The sequence below is a fragment of the Musa acuminata genome, chromosome BXJ3-11 (assembly GCF_036884655.1).
Source record: "Musa acuminata AAA Group cultivar baxijiao chromosome BXJ3-11, Cavendish_Baxijiao_AAA, whole genome shotgun sequence".
NCBI classification, from domain to species: Eukaryota; Viridiplantae; Streptophyta; class Magnoliopsida; order Zingiberales; family Musaceae; genus Musa; species Musa acuminata.
The window spans coordinates 1975912-1997375 of NC_088359.1; the positions used below are offsets into that span (position 1 = coordinate 1975912).

General features: G+C 32.1%; 1 protein-coding gene across 1 annotated transcript; it reads right to left on the bottom strand.

Annotated features, from left to right (window-relative positions):
* Positions 1-261: 261 nt before the first annotated feature.
* Positions 262-19871, bottom strand: LOC135653445 (MADS-box transcription factor 50-like). Its single transcript, XM_065175433.1, has 8 exons — positions 19745-19871; positions 19426-19654; positions 1385-1463; positions 1145-1206; positions 957-1056; positions 821-862; positions 693-734; positions 262-560 (listed from the first exon to the last, which is right to left on the bottom strand). The coding sequence occupies exons 2-8, from the start codon at positions 19605-19607 to the stop codon at positions 429-431; spliced, it is 639 nt and encodes a 212-aa protein (XP_065031505.1). The 5' UTR covers positions 19608-19654; positions 19745-19871; the 3' UTR covers positions 262-428.
* Positions 19872-21464: the final 1593 nt, after the last annotated feature.

Genomic DNA, 21464 nt, shown 5'->3' on the forward strand with positions numbered 1-21464 from the left:
CTTTTTAGCCAAATGATGGATCTACAGGCTACTTCATGTCGAGATTGGGCAAGGAAAATGTCATGCTAGCTCATTGGTCGCACCGCAGAATGGTAGAAAACGGATCACATCAGTAAACTTGCTTGGTGTCCAAATATCGCATGATCTCTAGAAAACAAAATCAAGTCGATGAGCATAGAGTTCCAAGTAAGCATTAGCTCTGCCTCTCATTTAATAGGTAGAAGAGCATTTTCCTTCAGTCAAGTAAATCTACATGTAGTATGCAGGAAATCTAATTTTTCTTATTTCACTCAATAGAGAAAAATAACAATAGGAATTTTTTCGGCAGATAGTTATTTCTCCCTATTGTGCCCAGCATCATATTTATGTCACTGAATTTTATACAAAAGTCAATAAATTTACAGATCCGAGAGGTCAATTAAACATTGCTACATCCCATGGGTCTCTCTTCCTGGAAATCCAATGCGCAGCTCCGTCTCTACCTCAGGATGTTGGTCAAGGTTGGTGTACGGTACAACTTCCTTGGAAGCAGCAGATGGCAACCCCGGCAGTAGCTTGCACTTCCAAGTTCGAACATTAACAATGTCAAATCAGTTAAATGCTTTTGCAGTCCCAGTGATGCAAAGAACATTTTTTGGCCAAATTATGCCATCAAAAAAAGCAACTTAATTCAGCAAATTGATTCAACGTACCTTTTCACGTAGCAATGAATTTTCCTTCACTAAGGAACTCTCCTGAATCAAATGAGTGAGTAATATTAGCTACAGATGCGGTACATGCCTGCAACACTTCACCAACAGCAAAGCTTCGAGTAATTTACCTTCTCTTTTAGCTGTGAAATCTTCTCGCTTAGCAAATGATGCTGAAGTTAGTATGAACAAGAGCATGTAATCAGTATCGGTTTCCTATTGCTAATTTGATACGAGTAGTACTGAAATGTTCAGCAACCGACTTGCCTTTCTCCCTCTGATGCTGCGCAAGCTCTGCTCTATCGTGCCTTCTAATTCATGCAGTTCCTCTAATGAGCACGACTCTAGTTTTTCACCCAAGAGCTTCCTGCATCGATAGGATTTATTATGCCCACAAAATCTCGTATTGACTGCAACAGTATCAGATGAGCAGGGTTATCAGACTAGAAACTTACTGCTTAGAGGCTTCAAGTACTTCAATCTTCTTCGAGATGAATGATGCTTCGTTTTTCCATTGCTACACTCGACAAAACTATGTTTTAAGAATCTAAATGAGAAGAAAAAGACATTTTTTTTGGCTCTGGCAGAAATCAAATGCTAGTGAACAAGGTGTATGATCACTTGTTTTCCACTTAATTGACCAGATTAGCACAACTATAGAAACTCTTAGAGTTGGAAACAAAGGAATGCTGCACCTCGGCGTCTTGTTCCATGGTCGTGCTGCTGGTATCTTCCTTCGAGTGTTCTCTGTAACGCTCGATGGTGCTTTGCATGCTAAAGAAACCAAAAACAATTTCGAAACCTATTAGTTTCTGATACGGACAACGGATGGCTTCATGAAAGATGATCTAGCGACATGAGAACCAGAACCGCAGAAACATCATGCAACATGATGCCCATGCAACAGAAGCTTATAAATATGTTTGTAAGATATTGGGAAAGAACTTAGGTTCTAATATATTCTTTCTGATCATACTTCCTTTTTAACATCATGGCAACCTAAGAAAATACTAAATGATATCGATTGCCCTAATTATCTTTTTTAGAAGATTTTATGTATTTTGTAAGGCCAATTCTTGTTATTTATGTGAAAACTTCTCCAATTCTAAATACGAGTAACCTAACTCAATCAAGCTTATGAAGAGACCTTCTTACCCATTAGGTCTAACACAGCCCTAGTTGTGACATTATAGACAAAATGTTTTAAATGAAAAGAGAAACTGTGGTTGGGTTTTAAATGAAAAGAGAAACTGATGGACATCATAGACAAAATGTTTATATTGGAAGAAAGAATATGAAGGAGTAGAGTTGATCCATTCCTACAAAACAAATGGCCTAACAAAATTTTATTTGAAGCACACAAGTGTCAAAAAATATATTGTCAGTGACCATAGATTTATATATTCAACGGGACTATAAGAGAATAATCGCGGGTTAGAATTAATATTGCTACCTTTTGGATCATATGATATTAATGATAATTTAATAAATAATTTAAATCTTATTCATTAATGAGGAAGACAAATCTAATTTGAATTGTCATATATAAAAGATGTGACTCTTGAGTAGATGTTACTTCAAATATTTAGATATTAATTCTAAATTGATTTCTTGATGGAAGGTATCTTTTTGTCACTGTAAATTCATAATTTGGTCCTCTCTCCACACATAAATCAAAATACGGTATTTGTATCGATAATGTATGTTAAGGTAAAGGGATAAGGGAGAGAAACCAAAAATCTATCTATTTGAGTTATCTTTCAGGATATTCAATTTCTCAAAGGATCAAGGTATATTCTTTAACCAAAATTTATTTTTGTGATAAATCACTAAGTCTAAAAATCATGAGATTTATGTAATGCATGCACTATGATATTTTATTTGTGCATGTTTACATGTGGTATCACAACCATGATTTAGGGCTTATGATTTTTTATTATTGAATTTGTTTATCTTATTATCACATCAAATTATGATTCTACTATTTTATAAATTTGATTATAATTTAAGTATTAACAATTAGATTTGACTCTGTTTAGATTGTATTAATCATGAAAATCATAATTCATTTTTTTGAATTTTATAGAATGGATGACTCTAAGTCATATTATGATAATGAATTAGATAATGGTATTATGATTTTATTTCATATATCAAATTATAAGTAATTTGATATGTATTATGTGGTTTCTTGGTCACCAAAGTGGTTGAACATTATGATCGTATAAATATTAATTACATACCCAAAGTTTGATCTATTATTCTTATAACTAATAAATATAATTATGATTGTTGATATATTCTATTAAATTATTTTATGTATCCAAAAATAATAAATATATGTAGTTTGAATATATTCAATTGTTAAGTAAAGTGAGACATAAAGAATGTATATCTTAATTAGTCGAAAGGAGAATTTTGATATGCAACGTTTTAGTCGTGATTTTGATCATGAACTACTTAAGTCCTTATGATTTACTTTTGCCTAAAATAATCAATATATTTTCAAAAACATAATATATAAGCTCCTTCCAGTCTAAGTTAATTGACCTTAGAGTCAGCTTACGAAATATGCTGACTCACAATAAATTATTAATATGATGATATATAATTTAAGTTTAAAAAAAGATTAAATATTATTTTAACCCTTATAGTTTTGATCATAGACCACTTAAGTCCTTATAGTTTACTTATGTTTAAAATAATCACTACATTTTCAAAAACGTAACATATAAGCCCCTCGCATCAAGTTTGAATTAATAATATTAGAGTTTAAAAAGGGTGTAAGGTCCATCTTGTCAAGAAAGAAGAAGCGAGGAAGGCCATAGCGACAAACGAAGATGGAGAGGCCAAAGGTGGAGGTGAAGGTGAAGGAGAGCTGGACCACAACGTCATAGGCACGACGGATGAGGGCACATAAGAGGACGAAGTGAGAGGTGGTGGGGACGAAGACACCTAGGAGGAGGAAAAGGGACCAGGAAACTATTACGTTCCTAACATTGGATTAGTTGACATACATCCACCTGAGGTAGGATCAGAAGCTCTTGAATCTCATTAACGAGGGAGAGACTGTGTGCGTACGATACTCTGCTAGGTAGCAATAACTCAATACTATAGTTGGTAGTCATTTCCACGATGATGCCTTCTCCCGTTAATCATCTTCGTTTTTCTTAAACTTAAATTACATATATCATTATATTAATAATTTATTATGAGTCAACATGCCACATAATCATACTCTAATGTTTGTTAACTTAGACTTGATGAAAAAAAATTATATATTATATATTTTTAAAAGATAAGGGTTATTTTAGATATAAATAAATCATAATGGCTTAAGTAGTCCATGGTCAAAACTATAGGGGCTAAAATGGATCTTAAATTTTTTTTTCTAATTTAAATTATATATATGATTATACTAATAATTTATTATGAGTCAGCATGCTACATAGATTCTAACGTTTATTAACTCAAATTTGACGGAAGAGACTTATATATTATATTTTAAAAATATAAGGATTCTTTTAGATACGAATAAACTATAAGAACTTAAGTGATCTATAACCAAAACAATATAGGTAAAATGATCCTTAACTCTTTATAATTCTAGTAATTTGGCGCTTTGAGAACCCAGCGGTAACAAAGAAAAGTCTTTCCATAAAATTTGAAAAAGAGCTAATAGATTAAGCTTAATGTTTACACAAATGAAAATTGCAAAAACACATTAAGTCTACTTTTCCCAAAATTGATGGTGCTAAAGAATTCATGAAATTTGTATAAGAGTGTTATCAAACTACTAACAAATCCTTTGCTGGTAAATAAATGACCAAATTAACTACTATAAAAATTGATGGTTCTTGCAGCATACATGTGCATGTCCTTGAAATGGCAAATTTAGCAACAAAATTAAAGGTTTTAGGAATGAATGTAGATAAATTCTTTTTAGTATAGTTTATACTTTATTCCTTGCCTTCTCAACGATATGGGCCATTTCAAATGAACTATGACACTATTACGGAAAAGTGAAGTGTTCATATAACTAGTATTGTTGTTCAAGAGGAACAAAAGGTTCATTCAATTTATTTTGTAAGCCATCAAGAAGTTGAAAAGTAGCATAAAGAGAAGTTCGAAAAGAGCATAAAAAAAGATTGTATAATGTGAAGGAATCCTATAAACATGCTCAAATCCACAAAATGGAACGGGAAAATGATATATTGCATAGTTGACTTGCCCAAAACGAAATGTTTGGCTCGAAAAAGAAAAGTAAGCTTGTGCTTTTATATGTTTCTATTCAAACTTAATAAAAGTTTCTTATAATGCTTAGTAGATTCATTCTCAATCAACTACTCATATTTCTAATATGATGCAAGGATTTCTTACTTGTCATGACCATGGTTCTGGAATCTAACGATTTCGATTTTCCAAAACTTGAAATCAAAATGGCAAGGGCTAGTTCTGGTTTCGGTTCCAGTTTTGTCACGATTCTAGTTCAAATCAATAATTTATTATTATTATTATTATTATTATTATTATTATTATTTAATAAAAGTAATTTAAAATATGAAAAATCATAATTTTATTTCTAAAATTTGAAAAAAAAAAATGGATGTACAACTATAATGAGTTTAATAGCATAAAAAAATTTGATATAAAAAATAAAAATTAAAATATTTAATCACTTTTAATGTTGGAAGTTACCATAGTTGTTACTTCACTTGATACGTTGAATAAGCAATCATTGTCTTAGTAGATAATCTCTTTATTTTGTTTCACGGTCCAACCATTGATATATGCTTGAGCTTCAATTAATACGAGGGTCATGATTTGTTAGGAAAAATTTGTTAAAACGGAATAATTATTTTTCCTCTTTATGTATCAAAATATATTCTTCATCAAAATACCAACTTGATATCAAAATGCTAATATTAATTAGAACAATATAAACAATAGAGCAATAAATCAATCACATAGTGAGACCAAATCTTTTAACGTGGAAAACCCAACGTGGAAAAAATCACAGGATCATAGTTCACCTCAAACTTCCACTATCAATAGTAATGATAACAGATTTATAATAGGTCTTCTCTAGAATAATTAGAGGATCACAATAACAAACATATATCTCCTCAAAAGATAATTCTAAGTTTTACAAAATGGGTATAACAGGAAAGTACCTCAGAGAGGGTAAAATGTAGATCAACACCGTTAGGATTGTAGAGCTTACTGCAAGGATTCTTCATATAAAATTTGGATCAAAACCGATAATGTTTGACCACTGATCGTCATAATCTTTCTCTCTCCTTCTCTCTCTCTTCTTTTCTCTCTCTCTTTTGTCGTGTGCTGCCGTCGTTCACTGCACACGCTCGCTGCTTGCTGTGTTCTCACGCTGCAGACATCACAACCCTACCTCTCTCTTTTTAATTTATTTGATTTGGGCTCAAACGATCCAATTTCTTCATATAAAGTACAGATACTTTCCTGCTATACCCACTTTGTGAGACCTAAAATTCTCTTTTGAGGAGATCCATCCTATATGATGATATGCTAGAGCCAAGATCTATGTTCTTGATGTTATTATGATTCTCTAGTTATTCTAGAGAAGACTATTATAAATCTGTTATCATTACTATTGATAGTGGAAGTTTGAGGTGGACTACGGTCTCGTGGTTTTTCCCACATTGGATTTTTCATGTTAAAAGATTTGGTCTCACTGTGTGATTGATTATTTGTTATATTGTTTATGTTGTGTGCTGGTTGATATTTACATTTGGATATCAAGTTGGTATTTTGATGAAGAACTAATTTTGATACACAAAGAGGGAAAAGAATATTTCGCTTTAACAAATTTTTTCCCAACATGATTAATCAAGTCTCATTGAGGATGCATCCTCCCGCATTAAAGGCTTACTCACATCTATTATTGAAAAGGGAGTTGTTAGTATTTGTCTTATAATTTTTGCTAAAATTATATATCGTGTTCATCATTCTAGAATAAGAAACTCTATATCTAATAGCACTCCAACCTCATAATCCCTTTGGGTTTTTCTAATCTTTGTAATAAGAATTTTTCTCCATTACATTTTTTACTACCCTTACCAACTTAATATGTAGATAGAAAAATTTTAGAGGTAATTTGTTATCTTCTATATTTAGCACTAAAATAGTCATATGAGTTAATTATCATTTTTTTATTTCTCTAATTTTATCGCTAATATCAATATCTACTCCTAAACTTTCATAATAAGTGATTAAATAATCATTTTAACCATCTAATTTAGTACAAGGATAAGAAACACAAGCAATTAACTAAGACCAGTGGAATTTTTAAAAATAATTTATCTATTTTAATTTCATAGCCACTATAGCCATATTTAGATCATTATCATATTGATATTCTTCTAAAGCACCAATAATATTAATATAAATAAATAAAAAATGTAAGCAGTAGGATAATAAATACTAGATAAAGTATAGAAAACATTATTAAAAAAATTTATAATTTTTAAAATTATTTCACAAATATTTCAATGTTATGGATATAAATTGATTTGTCTAACATTATTTATAATAAAAATACATAATAATTCTTTATACTCAAAAGATTCTTGAACAAATTCATATATAAAATTTCATCGAGTAGGAACATCCCTAACAAATCTTTTGAGTCTTTTACCATTTAATTTGTAAAATCTAATCTACTCTTTCATTACTTGTGGATAACCCCACAAGAATAAAATTGCTTACTTAATTGGAGAAAAAAAAGGTTTTAATAGACTATAAACATTCTTGTACACATAAATTTAAAACATGATAAACACACCTAACACAAAAAGAAATACCACCAAAAGCTGATTGATATACTTCTTGAAATTCCATAATAAAAACAGTATTTGTTACTACATTATAAAAATCAATTAAAAAAGTTTTTAAATCAAAAAATATTATTCAATTTTTTTTATTATTTTATAAATATTATTGATAATATGTCGTTCATCAAACGCTCTAAAAGTAATAATTTATTTTTACATGGTTTAATCACTATCAATCCAATGACTATCAATCAAACACTCTAAAAGTTCATTTGCAAGTGATCACTCCAAATATTAACACAAATGGAAATACGATCATCAAAAGCTTAAAATAATTTTTGTAAATTTCTTTAAAAAATATAAAGTATAGGTAAGAGTAGTTCTAGGAACATATTAGCAATGAGATTTAAAACCTCTTAACAATAATCAACAGAACTAACTTTTTCATCAAAACTAAAAGACATATTGATGAAAATTAATTAGATAATTTTTTTAATGATTTTTTTCAATAAAAAAATAAAGAGTAGGATTAGTGGGGTATCTAAAAATTTATGTTTGGCTTTTCTTCATACCAGCTTGTATTGGATGTTTCCTCTCAATATACTTACGAAAATTTACAATCCTCATTTAGATTTGAAAATCCGACTTCAAGTTGTAAATAACATAGAATAAGCTATTGGTGTTTTATACCTTGAAGTACAATTTGAAGTTGTCCAACTTTAGTTTGACCATTGCGTCAAATTTCTCTGACTCTTGCTCAATGTTATATCAATTTTACTTTGGCCTTCTTGGGTTATCCTAGTTGGACTTTCAAAGAACTCTTCGGTGAAGTGGTGGCTTCTAGTTATCATTGGGATCAAGTAGAAAACTTAAGAGCTTAACAATGTTCAAGGAGTACTTAATCAAATGTGTAAGAAGAATGAGGGATATGAGGGGGTATTTATAGGGTTTTCAGATATTTTTCCTTCTTGAGATACCCACAAAACTAGTTATTATTTGATTGTTGGAAGGGGCAAATTTATCTTTTTATTTATATATATATATATATATATATATATATATATATATATATATATATATATATATATATATATATATATATATATATATATAACAATCCAAAAACCCCTAAAATAACAATTAATAAGATTGTTAAGAGGGATAAATTGGTCATTTATCCCTCCTTAGACCGTTACGTCAAGCACTGATTGTTGGGCCAATCATTTTAGCTCCAATCGTCTCTCAAAACCGACTTTAACTAGTCCATTCTTTTTTAAAAAACTAGCCCATTCTCAATTTTGGTTCGATTTTGGTTCAAACAGAATTATAGTCAATGCTATTCCTTATAATCTAGACTATAAAACTTTATTTTTATTGGGAATTGAGACAAAACTTCACTTGAATGTATTAAGACTTATCGTCTTGTTTTAGATACTAGTAATTACTTGGATTTATCTACTCTTTATGTACCCACTATACTCATAATCTAATTTTCTTATCATAAAGTGATATTTTCTTTTTAGTTTGGTTATGGATATTTTAGCTTATTTAAAAATAATGCTTTTATTGGTCCTGGAATCTTGTATGATGATTTATATAAATTAAATGTTGATGGTCTATTTGTTGAGATTTTTTTTTATTTTGCATCATAATATTAGTGCTAAACGTAGATTAGTTGATGAGCATTTTGCTTTCTTGTTGTATAAATGTTTGAGTCATATATTTGAAGAAACAATACAAAGATTAATAAAGAATTAGATTCTTCTAAATCTAGATTTTAGTGTGTATTGATTATAATTTCATAGCTTCTTAAAATTATATATACTAATATATGCGAACCTTTTGAAATTCCATCTTTTGGTGAAGAAAAATATTTTATTACTTTTATTAATAATTTTTCATGTTACAGTTACATTTATCTATTGCATAAAAAAAATCTCAATTAGCATATGCCCTTCAAGTATACATTAAAAAGGTTGAAAGATAATTAAATAAAAAAATAAAAATTATGAGATCAAATAGAGTTGATGAATATCATGAAAAGTATAATGAATCAAAATAATGTGAAAGTCCATTTGTCAAATTCCTTGATAGTCATGATATATGTGCACACTATGCTAAGTATACCACAACAAAATGGTATAGTAAAAAAAAATAAAATTGCACCTTGATGGTTAGGAGTATGTTAAGTCATTCATCTTTACCTATTTCATTGTGAATGCATGTATTAAACATGGTTTACAATAGAATAATTCTAAAGACTATTTGAACTATGGATTAGATGGAAGCCCAATTAAAGAAACATATACATTTGGGGTTGTCTAACAAAAGTAAGAATTTATAATCTATAAGAAAATAAAAATAGATTTCAAGACAACTAGTGGATTTTTCATTAGTTATCTAGAAAAATTGTAGGAGTATAAATCCTATTGCTATAATTATAGTCCAAGAATCCTAGAAACTAGGAATGCTAGATTCATTGAAAATGATTAAATTAGTCAGGATAGGGAACCATGAAATGTATTCCCTCAATTGTTACATTTACCATTAACTTCTAAAGTTGTTATTCCCTCAATTGCTTAACTATTTGATAGTGTTCAAAAGCAGTAAATAAATGATAAACCACTCCATCATGAAACTATGGCTAATAAATTTATAATAAATGAACCACAAGTAATAACATTAAAAAGATCTTAAAGATAATGAAGATTTATTATTCATAATGATTATGTAGTTTATTTACAAGAGTCAAAAAATGACTTAGGTATATATGATGATCTAATTTCATCCTCATAAGTTATTGAAAGTATAAATTCTAAAACATGGGTTGATATTATGAAAGAATAATTGAAATCTATGAATGAAAATTAAGTTTGAAATTTTATTGAATTGTTTGAAAGACATAAAAAGATTAATTGCAAATAGGTCTTTAACACAATTCAAATGATAATATCAAAAGGTATAAAACCAAATTTATTGTTAAAAGTTTCATTAAGAGAGATAGTCTTGGTTATAAAATGACTTTTTCACTTATCTCTAGAAAAGATTCTTTTAGAATTATTATTATCTTTATAGCATATTATGACTTAAGAGTTGTACCAAATGGATATAAAAATCATGTATCTAAATGGAGATTTAGAAGAAAGTTTACGTGAACTAACTTAAAGGCTTTCCAATTAAAGAGAATGAACATATGGTGTGTAACTGAAAGTTTCAAAAATATGTTGGTTGAATAGTTGATTTACAAAAGTCTTAATTGAGGTCATTTTAAGTCAATTTGAGCTAGTATTGGGTCAAAATATAACCCACTTATCATAAAAGTTGTTGTGTTTGAAGTCAAACTGAATTGGACCCATTAGAAGGCCAAACCAATGGCCTAAACTAGAACTGGGTGCTCAGACCTCAAGGCCCAAGCAATAGTACCACTTGAGTCAATTGATAAGTATTATTTATATCTTGTCAACTTTTTGACGATGGTACTGCCTATAACGACAATAGTATTACCTAGGGTAGTGGTGGTATCACCCAAAATTCAAATTATAGTGATGGTATTACTAGAGTCTAGAATTATGACTATGTCAAAGTTATGATGGTAGTATCACCCAATGTCGATGGTAATATTGCACATATATCAAATTTTTTGAGATTTAAATTTTTAACTATATTCTTGAAGCCTTTAGAGGCCTATAAATACTCTACTTAGGCTTGGTTGATAGAGCATTTATTCTTGAGACAATAGAGTGGTGTAATATGATATTTTTAGTGTTGTTTATGTCTCGTCCTCCTCTTGAATTTATTTGTAATTCTAAATTATTGAAGATAAAAGATCTTATATAAAAAGAGAGTACGAAGGTTATCTCTTAAGTTGAAAAAAGGATAGAGTTATAACAAGGGTAATTGATATTTGTCTATTAGAAAAAGAATCGATAATGAAAGTTGATGGTCTCAAGAGAAGATGAATCAAGAGTAGATGTAAATTGAAATGACTAAATGACTATAAATTAGTTTGTCTCTCTTTAATTATCATTTACTTATGACTTAGTTTTATTCTCTTTACTCGTAACTTTCTAACTTCATCAATTAAGTTTCTAAAATTTATTAATTTATTAATCAAATTTTAAAATTGATTAGAGAACTTTATTACACTAATTCACCCCCTTAGTGCCATTAAGATCATAACAGGTCTACCTATAACGAGACGAGGATATGACTATCTATTTATGGTGGTCAATAGGTTATCAAAGATGATGGTGCTCATTGCAAGAAAACAATTATCGAAGAAGAAACAGCTCGATTATTCTTCTAACACATGCGGACACACTTCAATCTTCTAAGTTTCATCATGTCCGATCATGACAGGTGTCTCTTGAGCAACTTTTAGAGTTTACTCAAGACCATGGACACTAAACTAAAAAAGAGCATAGCCTTCGATCCATAAATCAATGACCAAACCAAAGTAGTAAACCACATCATGGTTCATCTCCTTTGATAATATAACTCTTGATATTTGAAAACATGGGATGAAAGCCTATCATACCTTTAGTTTTCTTTCAATCAGGCGATGTATAAGTTTTACCAATAAATCAATATTTGAGGTATGTAGAGGTTATTTACCTAAAAGTTATTTTGATTTATTGTTTACAATTGATTCAGAATCAACTATCTTACACAAAAGTAATGCAACACAAAATATCCATAAATTTTTGGAGAACATCCATAAAGTACATAAAGAGGTTAAAAAAAAACTCTAATAAAGCTAAAAGTAATACAAAGAGTGACACAATCGATACTATGAATGAGACATTGTATGGCTACACTTTGGGAAAGAATGACTCAAAAGATAAGAAAAGAAACTAAAGTTCATCCGATATAGATCTTTCAAAGTCTTTAAATAGATTGGAGACCATACATGCCAACCTGAGTTGCCATCCTACATGGAGATGTGCTCAATTGTTAACATCGAGAACTTGAAGTCGTTCGAGCTTTCTATCCTAGACAACGGGCTAAATAAAACATTGTCATCTACTGAAGACTTAATGATCAACTAAAAAAAGCTCCTCGAAGAAGATGGTATCATCAAGAAGAAGTACACTACCACCGATGGAACATCAAAGTTGTCTGAATTAGATACAAAAGGGTAGAAACCAAGTGCAGCAAGATGATTCTTCAAAGAAAGATTTTATACGATATGAATCACATAATTAGGAGAGCCATGATCAAGGACAATCGCAACACTATACAACCTTGTTTGGCTAAGCAAAATCTAAATTTCAACAACCCACTCACCTTAATCCAAGTCCTAATAAGACTCGAATTAGGATATTTGTTATCTAAATAGAGAAACCACCGAGGAAGGGGGTACGATAGCCCTATAAGAAAAGTCTTAGCTATATACACCCTACAAGGAAAGTTCTTAAACCCTAAGGATTTAAGACACCCCTCTCCCTATAAAATAAGAGGTATATCCTCATCTAAAAGAAACTAAAGAAATCCTCAACAAGAGTCCCCAACCCTAGCTATTTCAACCTTAGAAGAGAGAAAAGAAAGAGAGGAGAAAAAAAGAGAGAGAAGAATTCCGAGAGTTACGAGAACCAAGGTTCTGCATTAAAACTTTGTTCAGCTATTGTCAAAAGTTCCTAAAGTCAGTTGTTTGCTATCCAAACCAATAGAAGGTTCGAACAATGAGAGTAGGAGAAAACCAAAATTGAGATCCCAAGTATTATCCAAAGATAATATGTATTCTTACCCATTTATAAGATTTCTATCGTGCTTTTATTTTTATTGTTTAAAATCTTATAGTTAGTATTTTAGTTTTATAAATAATAAAGGTTATTTTCTTTTAGTTTTAGGCTTGGTATTTTTTATCTGAAAGATGATATCAAGCCGATGGATCACCGAACCTGAACCCTATATGATTCAATAGAAGAGGCTACCTATGTGATAGAAATTGAAATATTTTAGGATTAATCATAAAGATTGTTATGGTTATCTCATAAAGCATATATTAATAAAGTTTTATAGGGATTTAAAATAAAAAAAATTATTTAGTAGGTATTATTCTAATTCAGAAAATAGATAAATTTAACCTAATGCAATGTCCAAAGCTGAATTAGAACGAGAACAAATAAAGAGAATTCCTTGTGCATCTATTAGATAGCTTAATGTATAACCGATGGGTAATGGGCAATGGGCTATATAGTAATAAGTGGAGAATTCAGGACATTCGTTTTACTATCGATGGGCAATGAGCAAATATCAAAGCTATATATAACCGATAGCTTAATGTATAAAGAATTCAGGACATTCGTTTTACTATCGATGGGCAATGGGCAAATATCAAAGTAATCCTAGATTGGATCATTAGTAAGTGGGGATCAAATGATTAGGAAGTAATTAGATATTAGATTCAGATTTTACTATATGATTGGTATAAGAAAGTCAACGATGGAACATTTATTCCTTTTAGGAAGATCAATTTTGTGAAGGGCTATATAGTAGTCCATTATGTTGCATCCACTATAAAAGCTGAGTCTATAGCGTGCTTTGAGGCCATAGTTTATGTATCATGGTTATAGGATTTTATTTCAAAACTTGGGATAATCAATAGTATTGCTAAGTTATTAAAAATTTATTATGATAATTTTGTCTCAATATTCTTCTTAAAAAAGATAAGTTTTATAACATATCAAACATATGAAAATAAAATACTTAGCTGTGAAAAAAGAAGTTCAGAATAAAGAGTGCCAATCCAACATATTAGCTCTGCCTTTATTGTTGTACATCCATTAACTAAAGGATTATCACTCCTGTAGAAAAATTAAGCATTAGTGTTTACTGGACATCATTATTGATATTATGTTATATTCATGAATTATTATATGACACTTGAACTCACGTATATGTTTGTTATTTATTATGTTTTCTATAGTGTATACATGATGAAAGTATATAAAAATTGATAGGATTGGCCTCTGAGAAAGACATTATCATTAGACCATTATGAAAATATTATTATGGATATGTCAAGTAGAAATATAATGTTGTGATACATGAAAAGAAATATATTGAATTAATGATATATTACTATCATGAGTCACATTAGTAATTTACTTAATAATGATGAATGATTTTAACCATTATGTGAAAAGGATTTGTCATGACAATTTGCGCATTATGATTTATTGAATCAAAGTCAAATGGGAGAATGTTGGAATTAATGTGGCCTGTAATTCCTGTAATATTAATGGTGATTTAACAAATAACTTAAATCCTATTAGTTATTGAGGAAGACAAACCTAATTTCAATTGTCTTCATAATTGACATAATATTTAGATATTAATTCTGAATTGATATTTTAATGGAATGTATCTTTTTGTCACTATAAATTCAAAACCTGATCATCTCTTCACCCATAGATCAGAATATAATATTTTTCATCCACAACAAATGTCAAAGAAAAGGGGTAAGAGAGAAATCAGAATTCTATCTATCTAAGTTGTTTATTAGAAAATTCAAAATTTTCAAAGGATTCCATAAGGTATCAATCGATGGATCCAACTTTGTTTTTCAATTAAAGTTTATTTCTATGAAAATCTCAAAGTGTAAGGATCCTGAGATTTATATTATTTACTGTGATGTTTTATTTTTGCATAAATTTACATATTTATAAAATAAGTCAAAATCATAAAAATAGAAAAAATTCTATAAAGCTAGAAATAGATATTAGAATCATATTCGTGCCAGATTAAAAGAGATAATAAGCCTAATCATTAAAATGATCATGGTATCCGATCTCTATGTATGGTAATTAGAGTAATTAATTAATAAAATCTAAAAGTTATGTGGTCATAAAAACAATAAAGTAGCATATATGATACAGGTTATACTTGTTAAAGGAAATCATAAAGTCCATTGTATTCTTTCTATTGGCGATCGATAATTTTTCTTTCAAAAGATAAGTAGTGAAGATCGTTGAAAGAAGTTTATTTTCTTTTGTTAAAAATAATTTGACTAAAAAATTTTTGACGGTCTATCGTAAGGTCCTAAGTTCGAATTCTTCTTTCAACACTTACTCTTAAAAAAAAAATTTTTGATTGAAATACAAAAGACTAAAACTTAGGTTAAATCAGAAAGGATTTGATTAAGACAAGAGTTGGCCTCTTTCTTATTAAAATGAATTTTCTCCCAATTAGCAGAGTTGAACTCTTTCTTATTAAAATGAATTTTCTCCCAATTGGGAGAAAGGATTTTCTCCCAATTAGCAAATGAATTTTCTTATTAAATCGTAAGGGTTGCTCACAATTAGCAGCAATCATCTCCCAAGATAAAATGACTACTTTTTACAATAATAATACTCCAAATTATAAGAATTGAACTTCTGATGTCATATGAATGTAAGAATGAAATCAAATTTCGATAGAATGAATAAATGGGCTGGGGTTTATTTATTTTATACATGTTGGAGAACCTTATTGGAGGAAAGGTCATGTCCGGTTGGGTGATAAGTCACATCTATATGGACGAAAGATCATGTCTATTCAGTCGAAATGTCATATCTATTCAAGCCAAAAACTATAAATTCTCATTCATTTGGAAATGATCATAGTCAAATATACTTAACCTACCATTTCCAACACAGGTAAGATTTGATCGCAAAATTTTATAGTGTTCTAATAGAGTTTTCATTAACTAAACTAGTTAATGGTCCATAATTCATTGCTAATATTTTTTGAAGGATATGTTTACCGCCTTCCTTGCTATTAGAAATAGTAAAGTTTTAGAGTTGATAAGTATCATTGATAGCAGGAATCAAATTATTTAGAGAATCAAGTTACTTAAATGAAAAGGGATTTTAGTGTCCAAAGATGCCTAGAGACTCTATAGTTTTTATTGTTCAATAAATATTATATGTAACTCATGGTTTTTATACTAGAGGAAAGTGTAGAAAAAAAAAAAACCTTGGGTACTTGTCTAGTTTCTCTTTAATAAATCAAGGCTTATGTGATAGAAAAATATTATTGCATTCCTTGTAATCATCATCGATAGTAAAGTACTTTTGGATTCGTAATAAAAACCAAGTTAATTTGATGAAGAAGAAAATAGTATGCAAAGAAACTCATAGATATTAGGGTTTTGTTGTTTAATTAATACTCTATAACTCAAGGTTTTTACACGAGGAAATTCTAGAATAGCAAACCTTTGAGTACTTATACGAACTCCCTCTAGTAGATAGATCATCAGTAAGGCTTATGAGATAAAATGTATGAAAGATTTGGTACTTGATTAGAAGTGTCGTAAATCCTATGTCAATTATTATTTTCTATTTACTTTTCTATTGTGGTCATGTGTATACATTTGACAAGTTCAATATGAATTGTAAGTTGCTTAAGGCTTACATTCATCTATGGTATGTGTGATAGCGAAGACCTCAAATCCATATTCAGCTAACTCTATATTACTACCTATACTCGTTTGATTTGGTTTCTCGTATGATAAACTAGACATGATCTTGTGAAGGATCAATCATCATAGTGCCATAGCAACACTGGTATTTATCAAGCCAATGCTTCTACATTTTTACAAGGCACATCAGATCTCCCACTGAAGAGTCACAACCTTTAAATCATTCTTTCGAAGCCCATAAATCCATAGAGGAGTGCATAGCATGAGAAAGACAACCACTGGCATTCCATCGGAGATCATTGTTTTATGCTTTCATCATGTTAAAATGATGTGTAGTAGGAGGACCTGATAACTTCATTTTTTCCATGATGTTGACAGTTTTATATATGTATTAACTATAATGATACGAAACATGTAAAGAACAATGCTATCTTTATTTGTGAATGACGCAATCCATTAGATTTATCCATTGCATGCATACATGCATATCATGATCTTGTTCTTTCCTTCACTTAAGACAAATAAGCTAATTACTCAAGTTTTCCTTCACTCCCTCTAGCTTAAGATGGACTAAGGTTTTATCCTTAAATCCTTAATAAAATCAAAATTTCTTTTATAGTTGCTTGTTATATATATTCCAAACTCTAATATTTCTCAATTCCCATCTTAATTTTTTTCATTATTTGTCTTAAGCCCAAACAAGGAAGGAGGACATACTGGTCCTATTATTTTTTAAGTATAAGATAGTGGTAATAATAATGGAAGTCAAGATAATGATTGATGGCATCACTCGAAATAAAATAACTTATGAGCTGAAAAACATGTTAAAGCTAAAAATAAACTCATAAGAACATTGATTAAGATTAGACAATAGAAATCATTAAGACCCAAGAATATATCAAGAATCTTGATTGCATTAAAGTTAAGTAGTTAGGAACAAAAATAAGGGGTTTCTCAATGGATATATATATATGGTGCTTCCGAACCATTTCAGACTCTCCAACTAGACATGAAATCTGTTTTAAGAGGATGAGGAGTAATAATTTTTCTAAATAATCTAAAATCCAGAGAATGGTTTATAATTCTGGGATAAGGTAGAAAGGACATGTTTGGATCAAAACAACCCATTAATCCTAAGTGAAAAGCAATTCTCCTATTGTACTTCTTGTCTCCCTTGTTTCGAACTTACATGTATGGCTCAAAATGTAACTTTACATGTCTACCAAAGCTACAATCATGGATTTGCTTCTCAAATTCACGTAATATATAGCGACCATGAAGATGAATCCTAACCTCTTATTATTTCAAGTTCAGCTACATTAAGTTTTCTCAGCGGACATAAACATAGGTAATTTTAATTCAAGTTCATAATAACAAGTGTTTTTCCTCTCACTGTGGTAAATGCATATTAATTTATCAACATCATCAAGGAAAAAGAACTTGCGATGTCTTTGTGCAATTATACATAGTTCAAACAATCGTTGTAACTATCTAACCATCATTCGGAAGATGTACGGCAGAAAAGAAGTACTTGGAACATGTAAAACTTTATATTATATTCATGAAGAGTATGATTCCTGTCATCACTAGCCTTAACCATGTCATAAAAGATATGTAGATAACTCACACTAAGGACTGCATCTGCCACAAAACTTTATGCATGGAGGGTCGACTATCTAACATACATGAAGCAGGTGATGGCAGGAGAAGAAGAAGAAGATAGTGAAGGAAGGATACTGTTCAGGTGGTTCAATTTCTCAGGTAATTGAAAGAAGAAACAACAAGTCGATGTTATATAGTCTCATAAATTAATATGCCAATAGTTCTGTAGGAAATCCACATCTACTAGCTAGCTAGATTGTCACATGCCACTAGGATTATTGGATTTCTGTGAATCCTTTTTGAGGAATTTGGGTGACATTATTTTGGATCTGTACGTACGATAATTTATAACACTTTGGCAAAAAGGACAGACACTGAGACAACCAAAGCATTGCACTCCGTCTGAAGGAAATACTACATATGGATGTACGTTAGTCAAGTAAGAAAACTTTCCCAACACCTTCTTGTAGGGAAGCCATGAATGGGACTCATCCCACCGATGAAGAGCAAATTGAATACAAAAATCTGTGAATCTGGATGGGTCACCATCGAAGCCAAATCAGATGGACAACTCTCCAGAAAACGTGATTTTTGCTAGGTTTAGAAGATGACCAAAGTAGGAGGACAAAGAGATTAGAAGATGATCGCAAAGGGAGGAGATATATGTTCGGCTCATTTAATTAGATCACTGTCTCACCTTGTGATCACAGTCGAGAGCAGCAGCTGCCTCGATGTTGCCAAGCACAATACCGTTATACGCGAAGACTACTGATAGTAAACATGTATTTTGCTGGCTTTGGTTAAAGGGTTTGCTTATTGATCACCAAGAAATCCTAGAAGACGAGCAGCAGAGGCAAATACCAAAGAGAAGCATAGAGAGGGAGGGAGAGAGAGGGCGGGTGGGAGAGGAGGTTAATGGAACCTGGAGCTGGAGAACTGGTGGAGCTTCCCCCGGGAAGAGAAGATGATGAGCGCGACCTCGACGTCGCAAAGCACCGACAGCTCCAGGGCCTTCTTCAGCAGCCCGCTCCTCCGCTTGGAGAAGGTCACCTGCCGGCTCGTCGCGTTCTCTATCCGCTTCATCTGTGTCTTCCCCCTCACCATGACGACCGATCGATCTCCCCTCCCCCCACCCTTCTCCTTCTGCCTCCCTGAGGTGATCAAGCAAAAATAAGCTCGGATGATCTCGAGACGACCAGACTAAACATGGATCACATGAGCTTCCAAAGAGAGGATCTCACAGGAATTAGCAAGGACTAGAGTAAGACCAGCGGCGTTTACCTGAAAAAAGAAAAGAGAAGGAAATCTAGTATTTATCTCTCTCAGACGAAAAGAAAGGCGGCTAGGAACCACATCATGACCACCCCCTTTCCCTATTTTGTGACGAGACCCCGAAAATGAAACAATGGTATTAGTGGGAACGGAAGGCAGGCCAGAAAAAGAGCGACCGTCCCTTTCCCCATCACTCTTGCCCCTCGGTTAAACGCTGGACCAACAAACAAAGAAAGAAAGCAAGCTCCAATATAAGAAGGAAAGGAACTATTGGAGTTTTACTTTTCCTAATTAATCTCAAGATGCTTTCGATTCTTCCTATAGCGTCGAAATAGGTTGTCAGTTCGGTCTGTCGAGAGGAATTTGCCAATGGGCATTGGCTGGGCCTCGGGGGCCACCTCCGCTCCGGATCGCCTGTCTTGGTCGAGCCAGGAAACACCAAATTGCCAGACGACGCTTCCAAGGTGGGTCCGATCGTCCGTGGGAAGCAGAAACCCTGTTCCCTCACCGGACGCGAGACAGCAAAAGCGAAGAGCGCTTGGGAGCGGGTGCAAGATGCCCGACACGTCGGCGTCCGGAAGGGTCGTCGCCTGACCAATAGGTGCACGAGGCGGGACGCGCGTCACGTGCCACCTCGTCTTCCTCCTCCCCGACGGCTAAGCAAAAGCCGCTCCCGCGAGTTGGGTTCACGGGGCCACAGGCAAGAAGAAGACCGTCTCCTTTGCTAGTAAATGCACGTCTTATATATATATGAAGCAGCTCCTCTTCCTTTCATCTTTGTCCTCTGAGGAGGTGGTGTTGTTAGGTTGTTCAGCTTTCCCTTCTCCCTCGCCATCAGTCTCGGGACCAAAGCGACTGTCAGCGTCGCAGAGGACGCTGCAGCGTCATTCCACCATAATTTCCGCCGATTGCCACTGGTGGCTTAGCAAAGTTTCGACGACAGCCGGTGGCCGAGGATGAGAGGGTGAGATCACGAGGGTGACACTTAGGTTTCTCTTTCTTAGTTGCTCTTCTCTCGGCATCCCATAAGGAGGTGGGCGTCAAGATAAATTAGAGTGACGGAAACTTGGTTCGTTGTGACTTGTGCGGATGCCAAGAGACGTTTGGGCCTATTGGTGGCGGGGAAGGAACTATTGGCCTGGCGGAGTCCGCACATCGTCTCAAGTTCCTCCCAACTTTTCAATGTTGGCCAGCTGAAGCAAAGCTGTGTTAACCACCACGCTTCTTATCCATTGCAAGATCAGAATATCCCGGCTTAAGCTAATACCTACCTCACATTTGGAGGATATGACGCACATAAAGAAGTGGACTGCCGGCCGTCTTGACTGACCTCCGGTTGCTGCACAGGATAGATATATCAGAGGTGCGACATGAGTTATGGCGTAAGTCGGGCCGTGAACCACTTCCACATGCACCGACAAAACTCATGACAGTTCGGTCGTCCGATTAGGTTTACAAAAATGACCAACCCTACCCATGGAATCTTTTCTTTTTTTGTACGATGAGAAAATATATTTAACGAGGGATGAACTTTGAATTGTCAACCTCCCCTCCCATATTACTATTTGATGGAGACATTTTAGTAATTTTATAAAATATTTGATGGGGCCATTTTCACTCTACCGATTCAAAATTCAAAATTAGATCATAAGAAATCTCACATATTAATATTAAAAATTATATTAAAAA

Excerpts from the sequence above, each read along its gene's own strand:
- LOC135653445 (XM_065175433.1), bottom strand. The coding sequence starts at position 19,607 with ATGGTGAGGGGGAAGACACAGATGAAGCGGATAGAGAACGCGACGAGC. Across the intron at positions 863-956 it reads GCAGCATCAGAGGGAGAAAG|CATCATTTGCTAAGCGAGAA; the intron begins GCAAGTCGGTTG and ends TACTAACTTCAG. Across the intron at positions 735-820 it reads TTTCACAGCTAAAAGAGAAG|GAGAGTTCCTTAGTGAAGGA; the intron begins GTAAATTACTCG and ends CATTTGATTCAG.